The sequence below is a fragment of the Dromiciops gliroides genome, chromosome 4 (genome assembly GCF_019393635.1).
Source record: "Dromiciops gliroides isolate mDroGli1 chromosome 4, mDroGli1.pri, whole genome shotgun sequence".
Lineage (NCBI taxonomy): Eukaryota > Metazoa > Chordata > Mammalia > Microbiotheria > Microbiotheriidae > Dromiciops > Dromiciops gliroides.
The window spans coordinates 15,280,676-15,297,682 of record NC_057864.1 but is presented as its reverse complement, the minus strand read 5'-3'; the positions used below and the strand labels follow the sequence as shown (position 1 = coordinate 15,297,682).

Genomic DNA, 17,007 nt, shown 5'->3' with positions numbered 1-17,007 from the left:
CTCGCCATGTGATGAGAACAGGGAGGTCCCAGTATTAATGAAATGAATGCTGGACAGGTTAAGTGGGGTAAGATTTTGGAATTCTTTGAATTCAGGCAGATTTAAAACTTTACTTGTGTCTGTGAGTACAAGAGGATTACATTAAGAATGTATGCCTCAAGGCCCTTAACTCCACCAGTTTTGCCCTTATACAGTGCCTGGTACTTAGTATAGGTGCTTAATAAGTGTTAAATATTGATATTATCAATATTCCCTACTGATTGATTGATAGCATCAATATTCTCTAATATTAATACTATTTTCTTACTGTCACATTCTGATTTATTTTGTTTAAAACCTGATTCATTAGATCACAAAAGTCAGGTGAGGTTTGATTACATATTGCTGAATGAGAAACTTCAATTAGTTATCTCCAAACAAATAAAACTACTAGTGGTATTGACTTGAACCACTGACTTCATGCTTTGTGAACATTTCCCAAGCTACTCAATATGGGGGTACAAATGGCACACAAAGGCTTAGGAAAAGAATGTGAATCGAGGCTAATGAACATGTAAAAACTAAAGGCTCTGTCACGGGAATTCTAAAAACAGGGATTGAACATGGAATAGAATGTCAGGGCTGATGTCGGCAAGAAGAAGAAATGCAGTCACATGGATACAACTTTGGGAGCCTTGATGCTATGCCAAATTCTTCCCTGAAGGTTGGGCAAATCGCATAATCTCACTAAGCTTCATAGAGTTGATAATAACACTGGCCTGTAAAGACTATGAAATCTCTGAATGGAAGATAAAAATATCCCTTAGTATCTCTATGCTTCCATTTATTCTCCACCATAAGAAGATGATAATATTGCCAGCCACCAACTGCACAAGGGTGTTTAGAGGATTAATGAGTGTGCTTGTAAAATGATTAGCAATCCTCTGATGAAAGGCAATGACCAAAGTCGTATCCCATGTGACTCCCTGTATGTAAGCTGAGATATTAAAAATGATTTCTTTTCCATCCTCTACTGGGGAACGAGCAAAGAGGGGGGGGGGGCGGGTGTCTATTGACCCTTTTGCCTTCTCCCTTTCATTCTTTCATATAGCCCTCTGGAACGAAGTGGGTGCAAGCATGTAAAATCATGGAACCCACACAGGTGGGAGGGGACACAGGTAACTCTCTTCATCCCATGTATATGATAGCTCTCAACATGCAGTGAGATCACTCTTTTTCAGTTCAAGATGGCAAAACCAGCAACAAATATTTACCATTATCACAAGATGTTTACTGTGTACTGTGGTCAAACGTTTGTCCAAAGGTTACCAGAGAAGCATAATTTGTAGGAAGCCATATGATGGACGTGGACATATTTAGGAATATACATTTTAAGGGATAGGAGATTCAAGTGAAATACTCCAAGGGACAAATAAAAGAATTACGATAAAATTGTTTCAGTCTTAAAGTATACTACCAATTGTAGACAACATCATGACAATTATTCATTCACCACTTTTTCTATTTTTTCCTTTCTTGGCCACTTCCCACCTTCATCCAGAGAAGAAAGTGGTGAGGTGTGAAAAAATAATTATTAATAATCAATTTCTTGGGTCACCTAGAGATCACTTTCTTAGGCCTTTTAGTCTGGTTCTCCTAGAAACATTTCATCAAATCTCATCTGCCACAAACCCAAAGGAACAAAAGGAATGGAGATAGATTCTTTTGTCTAGATGGGTGAAGGACCAGACACAGATAATGGACTTTGCCTTAAGCAACTTGAGTGAAGGTCTTTTGCATTCTTTTCCCTGATGTCATCCCCAGAATTCATTTTAATGTAGACCACCTTCAAGTCATATCAATCAATAAAACTGAATGAAACTAACCAATTAGATTTGTTTGATCAATGTATAATGACCCACCTCTATCAAAAAAGGATAAAAACCCTTAGAAAACCCATGAGGGGACTTTTAGGGTATCTTCTGGGCTTTTCTCTTGGCTCTCTGGGACCCCATGGTCTCTGTCTCTCTTGGGTCTCCACATAAGTGGGTCTTTTGGGACTTTTCTCCTGCTCAAACTAACTGGCATGCTGAAGCTGCCTCTCTGCTTTCTCTACCATGCTGCTCGAGACCATGAAAAGTTAAGGAGCATGTGGTCAATCTTTTACTGGTAAAATACTGATAAATGAATATATGTTTACCCCAAACTGTGTCACTAATGATTAATTTTCAACAACACAAAGGGATATGATTAACACTGGTAATCTGTAATTGAAGTGCTCTGCTCTGGCCAGAAAGGAGCAATTTAAATATCATGGAGACATAGTCAGGATTGCACAGGACCTGGCAGCTTCAACATTAAAGGATCGCAAGGCTTGGAATGTGATATTCAGGAAGGCAATGGAGCGTGGATTGCAACCAAGAAGATATAGACGCTATCCCTAACCCTAACCAAGAATAACTTACTCAGAAAATATATTCCTTCAGAAATAAAAAAAAAAATAGACCTATAATGAAATAAGAGGGCTTTCTAAGTACTCCTTATAAAGACCTGAGCTAAAAAGTTTGAAATACAAACTCAGGAAGCAAAAGAAACATAAAAAGGTAATTATGAATGAGTAATCAAAAGGGACTAAAAAGAGAAATGCTATGGATTGATTTGTTATCTATCTAGTATAGTGTTAGACATCCAGTTCATTGATTCCTGTCACATCCTTCCTTCAGGAACAGGCTCTTCTTCTTAAATAACCCTATACTAGCATTACTAATTTTGTCTTTGGTCCTCAGTCCAACCCTATATATTCTATCTCTTAGCAACATCCATGGCTTCAATTCTATGTGACTGAATCCCAAATCTATTATATCTATATACTCTTCAAAGCCCAACTCAAATGTTACTGCCTCAAGGAGTTTCTTTCCGATTGTTCTCCTTCTGCATTCCAGTCAAACTGGGCTCCTCCCTGAATTAGCATCATAGCAGAAAGAATGAAGAATTTGGAAGTAAATCACCTAGTTTTAAATACTGCTTTACTTAGCACTTGTGTGGCCTTGCTTAATTTAATACCTCAAACATTCAAATGCCTACTAAGTGTAGTTAGATAGTATAAAAGATAGAGAGCCCTGGATCTGGAGTTAGAAAAACTTAAGTTCAAATCTCACCTCAGACACTTATTAGCTGTGTGATCACTTAACTTTTGCCTGCCTCAGAAATTCTCATCTGTAAAATGGGAATGATACTAATAGTATCCACCTCCCTGGGTTACAAGGGTCAAATTGATGTAGGAGGCCAAAAAGGGTTAATAGAAAAACCTAAGACCCAAGCTCTAATTCAGATATGAGCTCCAAGAGGGATTCAGATCCCAGTTAATAGATAACTTACAAGTCAGGATACTAAGGTCTCTTACCCACATAAATCAGTACCCATAATGGTAGCATAAAGGGGCAGGTCATATAACAATGAAAAAATTGACAGGCTATAGAAACTCAAATTAGGAATAAATGATAAATGAAAATGTTTTGAAACTAAGCATGGGAATCAGAAAGAGACGTGTAGAAAAGGCCAAATTTGTCCCCAGATTCACCTTATGACCTGTAAACCCTCAAAACACACCTCCATGGAAAAAGGTACCCGCCTCAGGGGTTGGCTTAGGACCCCAGGAATTCCAAATTAGGATAAGCCCTCCCCTGTACCTCCCAAAATTGGAGATTATTATAATGAGACTGATAATCAATTTATCCATACTATAAATATAACTGTCTTTCCTTTCACTATTCTAGAGATACCTTTCCACTATTCTGGTTCTCTCCCTGTGGTCACTCACAGTATTGCAATAAAACGGGAAACTGAGTCACTGAGTCTTGTAATTCTTTTGGGACGACTCACGATCAATTTGACTCCTAATTCTATCCAACATCAAAATGAGAGAGTAATTGTCAAGTGATGAGGATAATGAAGTTAACATAAGGCTCTATGCTAGGCACTGGAGATATAAAACCAAAAATGAAACAGACCTTATTCTCTGGGAGCCTCATTTCTACTGGACAAAAAGGCATATACACCAATAAGCCACAGAAAAGAAAAACTGAAGCCAGTAATGGGAGAAATCGGTGAAGGTTTCATGGAGCATATGAGTGGGTCCTTTAAGGAGGAAAACTTCCGGAAAACGGAGAAGAGCTCGTATTCCAGGTTTGGAAAATGGCACCAATGGACAATGGAAGTTGACAGGAAATCTAGTATTCAGTTGAGGGAATGGCCGGTTATCAGTCTGGTTTGATTTAGATATAAGAATTTGTGGGGGGCAGCTAGGTGGCACAGTGGATAAAGCACTGGCCCTGGATTCAGGAGGACCTGAGTTCAAATCCTGCTTCAGACACTTTGACCACTTACTAGCTGTGCGACCCTGGGCAAGTCACTTAACCGTCACTGCCCCGCAAAAAAAAAAAAAAAAAAAAAAGACTGTGAAGGGGAATAGTGTAATAACGGTGGAAAGGTCGGGTGGGAGCCAGATTGTAGAAGGCCTTAAATGCCAGGCTAAGAAGCTGGTATTTTATCCAATAGGCAATACTACAGGTTTTCTGAGTCAAGTGGCCGAGTCCTCTTTCACCGGGCTCCACTTGCCCTACTAAGCTGGGTCAGCAGCCCCTCTTTACCACGTGGAAGCCATCGTGCCAGGCACTGGCTCTCCTGAGGAGCCCGCCCGAGGCCTGTGTAGATGGAGGTGCCCGGGGCAGCTGAGCTGGGGGGGGGGGCAGTCCAGACGAGGCGGCCTAGCCTGGGGTGAAAAGCACAGCACTTGTCAGCTGAGCGCGACAGCCCCACCCCCAGCCCCCCGCGGGGCCGGCGGTTACACTGGGGAAGGGCCCGGACGAGGAGAGTTCACCCCCTTCACCCCATTATCTATTACCCCAGACGCGGACCTCACGGGGCCTCGGATCTGGGGTGACCGTCTGCCCTTCCAGGGCCTCAGCTTCTACCTCTGTAAAAGGGGAGGAAGGTGGCCCAGACCGTTTCCGAGGTGGCCTACGTCTACAACTTAGGTGACTGTGCCTCAGTTTCCCCTTCTGTAACAAGAGGGGAATGGCCCTGGGCCGCGGCAAGACGCTCGGTAAACCGTAAAGCGACCCTGCAACGTCGGTTATCAGAGGCGGCGACGCCGCGCCCTCCCCGCCCCGGGCCCGGCCTGGGATACGTACGGCATCTCGCGTAACCGGAACTGGAACAGCCGCCGCCGCCGCCTCCGTGGCGCTCCCGCTCCGACCCACGCTGGGGCGCTGTTCTTGGAAGCCCTCCGGCCGGAAACCGGAACCTTCTCCGCGAGGCCACGCGTACACGCATGCGCACGCACCTCCCGCCGCCGCCGCCAACGTTAAAGGCGCCTGCGCGATCTCTCGGGACCCCGCCCCCTCGCCACTTCCGACTTCCGGTGGCGGCCGTTGCCAGGGTAACGGGAAGACTGCAAAGGTGTTCGGGATCCCGAAGCGAAGAGAACCGGCGGTGGCGCCTTTTCCCTCGTTCGTGACCCAAAGCGAGGTAGGAAGCGGGCGCCGGCCCGGCCCCGGGGTTCTCCCCTGGGGTTCCTGCGGAGTGGGAGGGGGGTCGGGGAGGGCCGCTCTCCCCCTCCCAGAATGATCCCGACGACCCCTCCTGCATCCCCGCCCCCCCCCTGGCCCGGGTCCAGCCCGCGCCCTGGGGGCCGGGCCCCGGGGGTGCTGGGCAGCGCCATTTGTTACTGTTATTGTCGTCGGTGTTATCCCTTGATACCCGAGCCGGAGGAGTTACTCCTCCGCAGAACAGCCGTAGACAGCTGAACGCGGGGTCCGTATTAGCATTATCATCGCCACCTGGGCGTAAATCGCCCCCTAATACACCTGGGAGGGCGCGGCGGGGGCCGAGCGCCCTCCTCACCATCCTCCTCCTCCTGCACACGTGACTGACTCCCATTCCCCCAAGAAGGTTACCGCTGCTGTCATCCCGGTCCGGTAAACGTGCATAAAGCACCTACTGTGTGCCAGGCCCAGGGCGAAGTGCCGGGGACACAATGAATGGAAAGACCGCCCCTGCCCTCAGCGCGTGTACAGTCTCGTCTCTAACTTACCTTCGATCTCGCCCTGGCAGCTCCTGCCCTTCTCCTACACACGTCCTCGAAAAACTCCCCCCTGACCCTTCCATTCCCGCGATCTTCCTGCTGCCCTCCGTAGCTAAACTCGCCCTCCCGCTCTCTTTTTAACCCCTTAAAGGCCTCCTTCTTCAACCCAGAGTGCCCAGTGACCTCTTCATTGCCCCTTTCTTGGTGCCCATCCTTTCCGTTTCTACACTGACACTGTCCGCTTGATTTCTCTGACGCCCCGCAGGCCTGGGATGCTTTCCTCTTCATCTCCACCTCCTGGCTCCTCTGGCTTCCTTCACGTCCAGCTAAGACCCCAGCGTCTAGTCTGTAGGAAGCCTTGCTCACGCCTTCTCCTACTGGCCTTCTGCCGATCATTCCCCGTTTGGCCCGTCTTTAGCTTTTGACACACCCTTGTTTGTACGCAGTCTCTCCTGGAGAGACTGAGCTCCTGGAGAGCAGGATCCGTCCTGGCACTGAGAATCCGTCCTAGGTGCTTAATGAAGGCCTAATGACTGATTAACTGACTGTGCAAGACACAGTCCGACAGGAAAAGGCTGTTTTCAAAAATCGAGGGTGGCAGGGAGGAAGGATGGCATGAGAGGCAAGAGAGAGCTTCTAGATCGCCTGGGTTCCGTGCCGGGAGAGACCTCTGAGAGGTCAGCGGGCATCCCTCCTTGTGCATGCTGGGCTCCCCCTTCTCCCACCCCCTCCATTCAGAAGAGGAAGTACAGGAGACTTGCCTTAGAAAGAACACACTCTGCCTTTGAATTCAGGTTTAGGGATCTGTTCTACTAAGCCACACACAGCTTCCATCATGGAGAACTGCATGTCAGCTCATCGTGAAGGTTATTGTGGGCATGCCTTTCATGTGTGGGTTGGACGAGGTGCTTCTGAGGTGGCTTCCAACTCTCCAATTCCGGGATTCTGGAGAGCTTCCATGGCCAAGGCTTAAGGACCAAAGTCTGATTTCCCTTCCAGGAGGCAGAAGGAGACAAGTCAAGTCAGTCACTGAGCAAACATTCCTTTCCTTTTTTAAAATGATAGCATTAAAAAAATTTATTTGTCTTTTTAATTTAGCATTTTGGTTTTCCCCAGTTACATGTAAAAAACGATTTTTAACATCCATTTTTAAAACTTTGTGTTCGAAATTCTCTCTCTTCCTCCCTCTCCACCCCCCCACAATTCAATGTCAGTTTTACATGTGTAGTCAGGCAAAACATTTCCATATTATTGCAAAAGAAAATAGACAAAAAAGATTAAAGAAAAATAAAGCTTAAAAAATTATGCTTCAATCTATATTCAGACCTCATTAGTTCTTTCTTTGGGGATAGATAGCTTTTTTAAGATCAGGAGTCCTTCAAAGTTGTCTTGGATCATTGTATTGCTAAGAATAGCCAAGTCATTCACCTCTGATCATCTTACAATATTGCTGTTACTTTGTACATAGTACAAGTTACTTTGTATCAGCTCATGTGAGTCTTTTCAGGTTTTTCTGAGAGCACCCTGCTCATCATTTCTTATAGCATAATAGTGTTCCATCATAATCCCATCCCACAATTTGTTCAGCCATTCCCCAATTGCTGGGCATCCCCTCAATTTTCAATTCTTTGCCACCAGAAAAGAGCTGCTTTAAATGTTTTGGTTTTTGTCTTTTTTTGATTACAGACCTAGTAGTGGTATTTCTAGGTCAAAGAATATGCATGGTCTTATAATTGATCTACAGAATGGTTGAATAAGTTTACAGCTCCATCAACAGTGCATTAATGTTTCATTTTCCCCACATTCCCTCTAATATTTGTCATTTTCCTCTTCTGTTCTATTGGCCAATCTGATAGGTACGAGGTAGTACTCCAGAATTGTTATGATTTGTATCTTTCCAATCAATAGTGAGTTAGAGCATTTTTTAATGTGGCTATAGATAGCTTTGATTATTTCATCTGAAAATTGTTAATATCTTTTGATCCTTTATCAATTGGGGAATGGCTTTTATTTTAATAAATTTGACTGTTCTTTATATGTTCAAGAAATGAAGCCTTTATTAGACAAACTTGAGCAAACATTTCTTCAGTGCTACCATGTGCCAGGTTCTGTGCCAACTGCTGGGCATATAAAGAGGCAGAACATGGTTCCTGCTCTCAAGGAGCTCACAGTCTTATGGGGGAGACAGCATGAACACAATGATGTACAAACACACAAGATGCAAACAGGAGAAATTGGAGTTACTCACCAGAGGGAAGACGCTAGCATTGAGTGGAACAAGCTACATCTCTTGTGAAAATTACTTGTTGGAAAATGAACATTTGTTTTCTCTCTCCTTCTTGATATTAATGGTTTCTTGTCACCATTTATAAGCCTCTGTGTTTAAAGCACTGCTTCTTAATTATAGTGACCCCAATTTGCAGTAACCAGACTGTGACACCACATCCCTATGGGGTCCTTCTAAATCTGGTGTAATAGGAAACTGTCAGCCATGCAGTCTGTATATTATAAATAGGGTACTTCATCCATGAGAAGTGATTATTATCTTTCTTTCCCAAGTGTAAAAGGGCTGTGTGCTTCAAGAAGGTGCAAATCATTTAGGTCTCCTGAGTAAAGATCCAATGAGTCCTGAAGGGGACCCTACTACTTGTATCGCCTTGTTGTTGCACTTGAAATATCCAATTTATTAGGTTGAATATATTTTCAGAAGTCTGCGCTGAGTAAAATCATGTTGGGAGCTGTTAGAGCAATGGCAGGATTTACTGTCCCTCGGTGATGGCCTACCCGAAAGCCTTCATCAGGAATGATGAAGATGGAAACCAGAGCCAAAGTGTACTAGCCTTTTACTACGAATAATAACATTTTGAATTTCTACAGCATCTCTCCTGGTAGCTGCTCAAACCCTTTCACACATCTTCTTGTAGCTTCTTCTCAAAGGACAAATATTGTAGTGCCCATTTTGTAGATGAGGAAACAGAATTGAGAGATTTTCCTAAGAGCCAAGCTCCCCCTCATTTACCAGCCCAGAGAAGTGAAGTACCTTTCCAAGGTCACACTGGTTGTAAGTAGCAGAATTGGGATTTGAACCCAGCGTCACTGTGGCCCTTGGACCACAAATGCAGCAGTCTCACCATCTACCACATCTAGCTTGCCATCTAAACGTGGTGTCCTGCTCCGTCAGCCAGGCAGTTTCCACACAAGCACTGTGCTTTTGTTGGGGTTAAATCATTTGCTAAATAACACTTTCCATAAAAAGCAAACATATCAGCTGGAAGGTAACCAAGTGGAAGTGGGCAACCCTTTTATATATTGGAAATTTGTCTACATTACTTTGCATTCAGTGGTCTTCATCTGGACCTCTCCATAGTTCTCTGCAGTCCAGATTCATAACTCTCTGCGGCAATCTTACTCGTCCACCCAAAGTGATGAAGCACCGTCTCTTGCACTGTGCTACATCCTGGGCACAGAGACAAACGAAGCCTCTCCCACTCAGGGGAGACAGCGGGTACTCCCAACGTGTCACTGAGTATAAAGTACAATCTTTGAAAATGTCTCTTGACACAAATGCCAGCAAATACTGATATCAGTCCATGAGCACCTGATTTTAACTGAGTCTACAAACTAATAATCTTAAGGTTATTTTCTCTGGACATATTTCTTCAGCTCTTGCAACCAAACACAATTGAGTGAGTCCACCAGCAGTGATCAGCTTTCCTGGGCTTGATTAACAGTTGAGCCATTTACAATCTTACTTTGGCATTGGCTTCATTTCCATTTTTAATTTTTGTCAAATTCTGTTGTGATGAGATAATCTGTTTTAGAATTTCTAATTGTTCTGTCATCTGCTTTCCTAGGATCTGGGAGTACTTTGATGAATGCTTACTCTGGTCACGTCAATGTATATTGTATTCTTTTAGTGCCCTACACTGTCATTGCATAATAAACATAATGCTTTGCTGTCTAATTCAATAATGAAATAATCCACACTCCACTGAGTCTTAAAACATGACCATGGAAGTCTCTGTTTTCTTGTGTTGACACGATGGGTATGCACTGGTAATAATAAAATAAAATTGTAGTATGGCAAAAAGCATGGCACTCAAAACACTGTCGAGTTCTAATTGCCTCCCTGCAATTGGTCGTGTGCCTGAGGAGCAGCAATAAGGAAGCAGTGCGTGCCACACGCCGCCTCTGTGGCAAAGCCTCGACTCTGCCATTGTATCAGTAAAACAAGCAGAGACGCAGTACGTAAACAGCAAAACTTTACTTACTAGATACAGAAATGTGCATTTCACATAATTTTCATTTCACTAAAGATTATTCTTCATTTGATCTTTTTTCAACTATTTAAAAATGCAAAAGCCATTCTAGCTCATGGGCAGAAGCATGTATTTGGATGGCGGTGTGCAGACCTGACCCCTAGGACACAGCAAACCTTGTTGGTCTGCCTGGCCATTTCCAGCCTTTGCATATTTGAGACTTGCCTAGTTTTCCACTACTAGCTATAGTGAGGCTATACATGTTTTAAAACAAAGGGATCTTTTTTTTTTCTTTTTAGTTATTTATTTCCTTGAGGAGTATTCTCAATGGTGGGATTAGCAGGTCAAAGAGTATATATGATTTGAGATTTTAAAAAAGAAAAAGCTAGGTAGCACAGTGGATAGAGCACCAGCCCTGGATTCAGGAAGACCTGAGTTCAAATCTGGCCTCAGACACTTGACACTTACTAGCTCTGTGACCCTGGGCACGTCACTTAACTTCCATTGCCCCACCAAAAAAAAAAAAATTAATTGGGAAAAAGAAAAAGACTTCTTTCTGCCCTGTTGTTGCTTCATGTATCATTTTCAAATCTTACATCCATCTTGTAACATTGGCAATGTTTTGCTAGTGCCTGTTTGACTACCTCCTTTCTCTCAGAGACATCATTTAAGATCTAGCATTCTTGTTGAATTTAACTAATTTCCATTTTCAATTTGAAAAGTACCCTCTTTTTTCTTTTTTTGGTGGGCCAATGAGGGTTAAGTGACTTGTCCAGGGTCACACGACTAGTAAGTGTCAAGTGTCTGAGGCCAGATTTGAACTCAGGTCCTCCTGAATCCAGGGCCGGTGCTTTATCCACTGTACCACCTAGCTGCCCCCAGAAGTTCCCTCTTTTTAAAAATACTAATTTTCACCTGTTTCCATATTTAATTGACATTGTTTTGTCTTAAAATTTAACCATGAAGATTTGAGCAAAGGATGAAAATGTTTGTGTCACTCTAAAATAATCTTTTTCATAATCATTTTAGTGGGTAACTGAAAGGTATAGCGATTAAAAATCTAGAGAAATGCTGGAATAACACAAATGAGTCAATGAATAGTATTGAATATAGCGATTTTATCATTCTTTTATATTGAGAATTTCCTCAGTACTTTGCTTCTTTTAAGAATTTTTCCATTACTAACTAAAATCAGTGATTATTACATAATTGAGGAACTCTGTATTAAAGGAGAGAAACACCAGCAAAGGGTTTATTTTAGTTGTTGCCTTTCCTATTGCACACTCACCTTCATGTGAATGTGTTGTCATTGATATGAAAATTCAGGTGCATTTAAATATATGTACATATTTAAATATATTATTTTGAGGGTTTTTTCTCTCTGGATTGAGAAGCAAGGTCGATGGTATCTTTAGATCATTCAGGAATCCAACGTGACAATTTTTGCATTTTTCCTAGAATGGCCAGCAGCCCAGGAAGTCATGCGTCTCTCTCCAGTCAGAAATCTACATTTTGGGAATGTTCTCGAACAAAGAAATTACAGGTCACTGAAGAGGAGCTATTTTATATGAATTGTAGAGCTGCCTATCTAACTGTTTTTAAAAGCAGTTTAGAAAGTATTATGTCGAGAGATCAACTTTGCATAGGTAAATAATCTTTTAATTATCAGCAAATGTTTTTATTTTTACTTGTAAACAGAGAACAGTAAAAAGATACAATTTAGTTTTTCAATGCTAAACTGTTTCATTTTCTTAATAAAGCTCAGCTAATAAAATCATGCTCTTTTTAGATGACCATATGTTATAAAATAAAGCTCAAAAATGATAAAATAAAAAATCCAGCAGATGCCATGTTGTAAAAACTCAAAGTTTTTGTTTTATTTTGAGTATATTTTAAGCTATCATTATCTAGGGGTTATTTACAACGATGTGGTCAGTGGCTTTGACATTCTAAGTAAGTTTGATTTTGTCTGAGTCAAGGGAATGAATGAAAAAGAATTGATTAGATCTTACTTACTATGGGACACTTAGCAGCATTCTGAGCACTGGGGCCACAGACCCAAATGAGAGTGATCTCCAGGGGGTGCATTTGGGAAGTCACCAGAATGGTGATTTGAAGCCATGGTACCCTTGGTTTGATGGCCGTGCCTCTCAGCAGGCAGGGCACAAGATGGCTTAGGTGGGAGCCAGATGGAAGGTGATGGTGAGCAATGGTCTGGCCTGGGGTCTGAGGTCAGCCAGATAGAGTGGGCTAGCAGTTACACTCACTCAGTCCGCAGTGAAGGTGTGTAGGCTCTAGGGCAGGAGTTCCTGGGTCCTGGGAACAGGCTTCTGGAGTCCATTGGAGAAGGTGATGGTCCGGGTAGTAAGAGCAGGTAAATGGCAGGATGCTTTAGGTTGGTGAGTGGGTAGGAAGTCTGTTCAGTGGACAAGGTAAATTGGTAAGTACGGAGTCACAGTCAATATGGCTGAGGCCCAGGCTGGGAAGGATGAAGTCAGAGACAATGTGTGAATGATGTGCCTGGGTAAACACTGAGAGGGGGGAAGGAGAGAGCGGGAGAAGCAAGGAAAGGAAAAAAGGAAGGATGGTTGGTTCTTGTCCTTTGTCCCTTGTCACTTACTACTGGTCCCCTGAGGCCTGGTGCTGGGAAGTCCTAGAACAGCCCCGTCTGTGTTAAAAAGGAAAAAAGGCTCAATCCCTTTAGTTAGTGTGAGGTGGTCAATCCGACAAGGGCCAGAGATGAAGACGGAACCTAGCACTTCTCCTTTCTTTAAGACAGGCCCCGGGGGCGCAGGCCTGGAGGGGCAGAAGGGAATTCTGTGCTCTCCCTCAAAGACTTCCATTTGGGGGGCCACCTGAGATGAAAGCAGTTGTACTTCCGTTCCTGGAGTGGTTCTTCAGTGCCCACAATGTACACGTGAGTGTGTGTGGGGTGGGGGGGGGGTAAGAAGATGATAAACACCCTCGCCCTGCCCTCAGGGAGCTGACATGAGGTCATGTTGAAAAGCGCCTGAGGGCCCAGGCTGGCTCCTCCAGTCCATCTGCCACTTAGCTACCAAAATGATTTTCCTCAAACACAAGTCTGACTGTGCCACACCTCACTTCTTAGCTGGGGGCCCATGGATTCGGGGCACGTCGATATCATTGTTCCTTCTTTCATTTTACGCATTTAAAACGTGATTCTGAGAAGGGGCCCATAAACTTCTGCTTTCCTGGACTGACTACCAAAGGGGTCTGGGGCACAAAAGAAGCGGTTCTGGTCTCACCTCTCAGGCTCTCCGACTTCTGACTGGCCACTCTTCGGGTTAGCTCTCCTTTTCTGCTTGATGACATCTGCAGTTCTGATGAACGTGCCGACCGTGCCTTTTGTCCTGCAGCCCAGGGCTTAGCTTGGGACTCCAGGGCACTCCACCTGAGGCCTGCAGGCACTCACGACTCCTTCTAGACTTATGCCATCTAGCCCACCCCAGATTCATTCAGCTAGACAGTCTTGTCCCACAAAAACAGCAGGAGACACTTTACCTAGGAAAAGCCATCGATCCCCTGACTTACCAGCTTGGTTACCATGTTAGAACCTGAAGTCAGAACAGCACGGCTCCTCCTTGATGAAGCCTGGCTGCCTCTCTTTGGGTACAAGCTCTTCCAAATGATCACTAACCATCTCTCCCATGAGACGTTCAAGAATTCTGCCAGGAACTGAAGCTGTACTCACAGCTTTACAAATCTCGTTAACCTTCCCCTTTTAAAAAAAACCAAGGACATCATTTCCTCTCTCCGTCCTCTGGTGCCTCTGTCACCAGAAGTGGCTAAACCACCACATCTGCCAGTTCATTCAGTGCCTGAGAATGGTGTTCATCTGGGCCAAATCCATCAGGGGTCTCTGACTGCTACTTCTCTACCTTATCTTGGGTATCCATTCCCCATTAGTTATTTTTGTTCCATCATTTTCTGCCATAGCAAAGGAGACAGAGATAAAATCCAAACCCAACAGCTGAGCCTTCTCCCCTGCCAGTCACCTCTTCTTCCCCCCATTGTAAGAATTCTCTCATTCGTAGCTTTCTCAGCTCTAGCTCATCATCAGGAGTTCTAGCAACCTGATACTCTTCTTCCATTCCTGGGCTATACTTTTGTGCTCTTCCTTGGGTTTCGGGTCTGAGGCAGCTGCTAATTACTTGTGCATCCCACACTGGTCTCTTCCAGCAACTCCTCTTTTTTTTTTTTTCACTTTCAGAATTGTCTCTGAGTCTTCAGAATTTCATTCATGAGGAATTCAGTATTTGAAAGCTGGAAGATAGTATAGCAGAAATTAGGCAAAGACCAACATCTGACACCTTATACTAAAATAAAGTCAAAATGGGTAGATGATTTAGACATAAGAGGTGATACCATAGGTAAATTAGGAGAAGGAATAGTTTACCTTTCAGATCTTTGGAAAGGAGAGCAGTTTATAACCAAACAAGAGATAGAGAATATTATGAAATGCAAAATGGATGATTTTGATTACATTAAATTAAAAAGTTTTTGTACAAACAGAAGCAATGCATCCAAAATTAGAAGGGATGCAGAAAGCTGAGAAACAATTTTTATGGCCAGTACTTCTGATAAAGGCCTCATTTCTAAAATATATAGAGAAGTAAATCAAATTTATAAGAATCCAAGTCATTCCCCAATTGAGAAATGGTCAAAGGATATGAACAGGCAGTTTTCTGATGAAGAAATCAAAGCTATCTATTGCCATATGAAAAAATTCTCTAAATCACTGTTAATTAGAGAGATGCAAATTAAAACAACTCTGAGGTAGCACCTGACACCTATCAGATTGGCTAATATGACAAAAAAGGAAAATAATAAATGTTGGAGAAGCTATGGAAAAATTGGAACACTAATGCATTGTTGGTGGAGCTGTGAACTGATTCAACCATTCTGGAGAGCAATTTGGAATTATGCCCAAATGGCTATAAATCTGTGCATACACTTTGACCCAGCAATACCACTTTTGGGTCCTTTTCTCAAAGAGATCATAAAAAAGGGAAAAGGACCCACATGTTCAAAAATATTTATAGCTGCTCTTTTTGTGGTGGCAAGGAATTGGAAATTGAGGGGATGCCCATCAATTGGGGAATGGCTGAACAAGTTGTGGTATATGAATTTAATGGAATTCTATTGTGCTGTAAGAAACAATGAGCAGGAGGAGTTCAGAGAAACTTGGAAGGACTTGCATGAACTGATGATGAGTGAGATGAGCAGAACCAGGAGAACATTGTACACAGTATCATCAACATGATGTGTCAGTCAACTGTGATAGACTAGATTCTTCTCACCAATCCAATGGTATAAGAAAGTTCCAAAGGGTTCATGATGGAAATCCAGGGGGAAGAAAAAAAAAAAGAAACTGTGGACTATGGATGCTGATTGTACCATATTATTTCTTTTGTTTTTGGTGCTATTGGTTTTCTGTTTTGAGGTTTTTCCTTTTTGCTCTGATTCTTCTCTTATACCATGACTAATGCAGAAACATGTTTTGTCTTATTATGTATATATAACCTATATCAGGTTGCCTGCTGTCTAGGGGATGGGGGGAGGGAGGGAGGGAGGGAGGGAGGGAGAAAAATTTGAAGTTGGAAATCTTATATAAACAAATATTGAGGGGCAGCTAGGTGGCACAGTGGATAGGGCACCGGCCCTGGATTCAGGAAGACCCGAGTTCAAATTCGGCGTCAGACACTTAACACTTAACTAGCTGTGTGACCCTGGGCAAGTCACTTAACCCCAATTGCCTCAAAAATAAGATAAAATAAACAAATATTGAAAACTATTTATACATGTAACTGGAAAATAATAAAATACTTTTATTTAAAAAAAAAAGAATTTCACTCATGAGAGTTTCGCATCTCATCCCTCCTGGACTAACTTCTGAAGAATTTCTAGGGTGCGAATCAGACAAGGGAGACACAGTTAACTTGCACAGGTTCGTCTAGACAAGCTTGGGGAGAGGGAAGCCTGGAGTCGGGAAAACTCAAGTTCCAGTCTGACTTCAGATACTTCATAGGCAAGTCCTATCACCTCTGTTTGCTTTAGTTTCTTCATCTCTAAAATGGGATTTATAATAGCACCTCCCTCCCAGTGAGGATCCAGGGAGTCAAAGATGTAAAGGGCTTCACAAACCTCCCAGCAGTTATTACAATGGAAATCTCCAGTAACTACTGTCTTCGTTCCTCTGTAGCAGGACAGTGGTCTGTAGTGCTCAGCAGTGACAGCATCTGTTCTGGTCTTTACCCCAGCATGGCCGACTGTGTCTCCCTCCTCTGCTTTCTGAATTTCCTCTTAATACAATACTATTCCTCGCCCACTTTTGCCAAATCGTGGTCGAGGATCCCACCCGAACAAGGCTCCATGCTACCCACGAGGCCAAGGCTGCCCAGAAGGAATCCATGAGGTCTCTTGGAGGAAAGGTCCTCCCTGTCCAGAAGGTGTTTTGGCTAGAGGACAGCTGTTTCTTTCCTTAGCTACAAGAGGAGTGTTTCAAATGCAAAGACTCCACAGCCTGTCTCACCACTTACTTAAACCACAGAACAATAGCTCTTTAGGCTTACTCTGCTCCCCTGAGAGGGCGCTCCCAGATACTTCCCAGCGCTCTTGGAACTGTACTGAGCAGCTCACAAGGCCCCAATTGTCTGGCGGGTC

At 43.4% G+C, this 17,007-nt stretch overlaps 2 protein-coding genes across 3 annotated transcripts in view; one reads left to right on the top strand and one right to left on the bottom strand.

The window, feature by feature from the left end:
• Positions 1 to 5,298, bottom strand: part of LOC122753766 (integrin subunit beta 3 binding protein) — a 39,070-nt gene extending 33,772 nt beyond the window's left edge. Inside the window, exon 1 of the mRNA XM_044001433.1 lies at positions 5,172 to 5,298. Within this exon, the coding sequence (XP_043857368.1) occupies positions 5,172 to 5,176 (5 nt within the window). The 5' untranslated portion in view covers positions 5,177 to 5,298. The remainder of the gene's footprint in view (positions 1 to 5,171) is intronic.
• Positions 5,299 to 5,403: 105 nt separating this feature from the next.
• EFCAB7 (EF-hand calcium binding domain 7) overlaps positions 5,404 to 17,007 on the top strand; it is a 49,825-nt gene continuing 38,221 nt past the window's right edge. For both annotated transcript variants that reach the window (XR_006356307.1, XM_044001432.1), the window contains exons 1-2: positions 5,404 to 5,508; positions 11,782 to 11,969. Coding sequence is in view for 1 of the 2 variants with exons in the window: in XM_044001432.1 (XP_043857367.1) it covers positions 11,783 to 11,969 (187 nt within the window). In the remaining variant the exon portion in view is untranslated. The remainder of the gene's footprint in view (positions 5,509 to 11,781; positions 11,970 to 17,007) is intronic.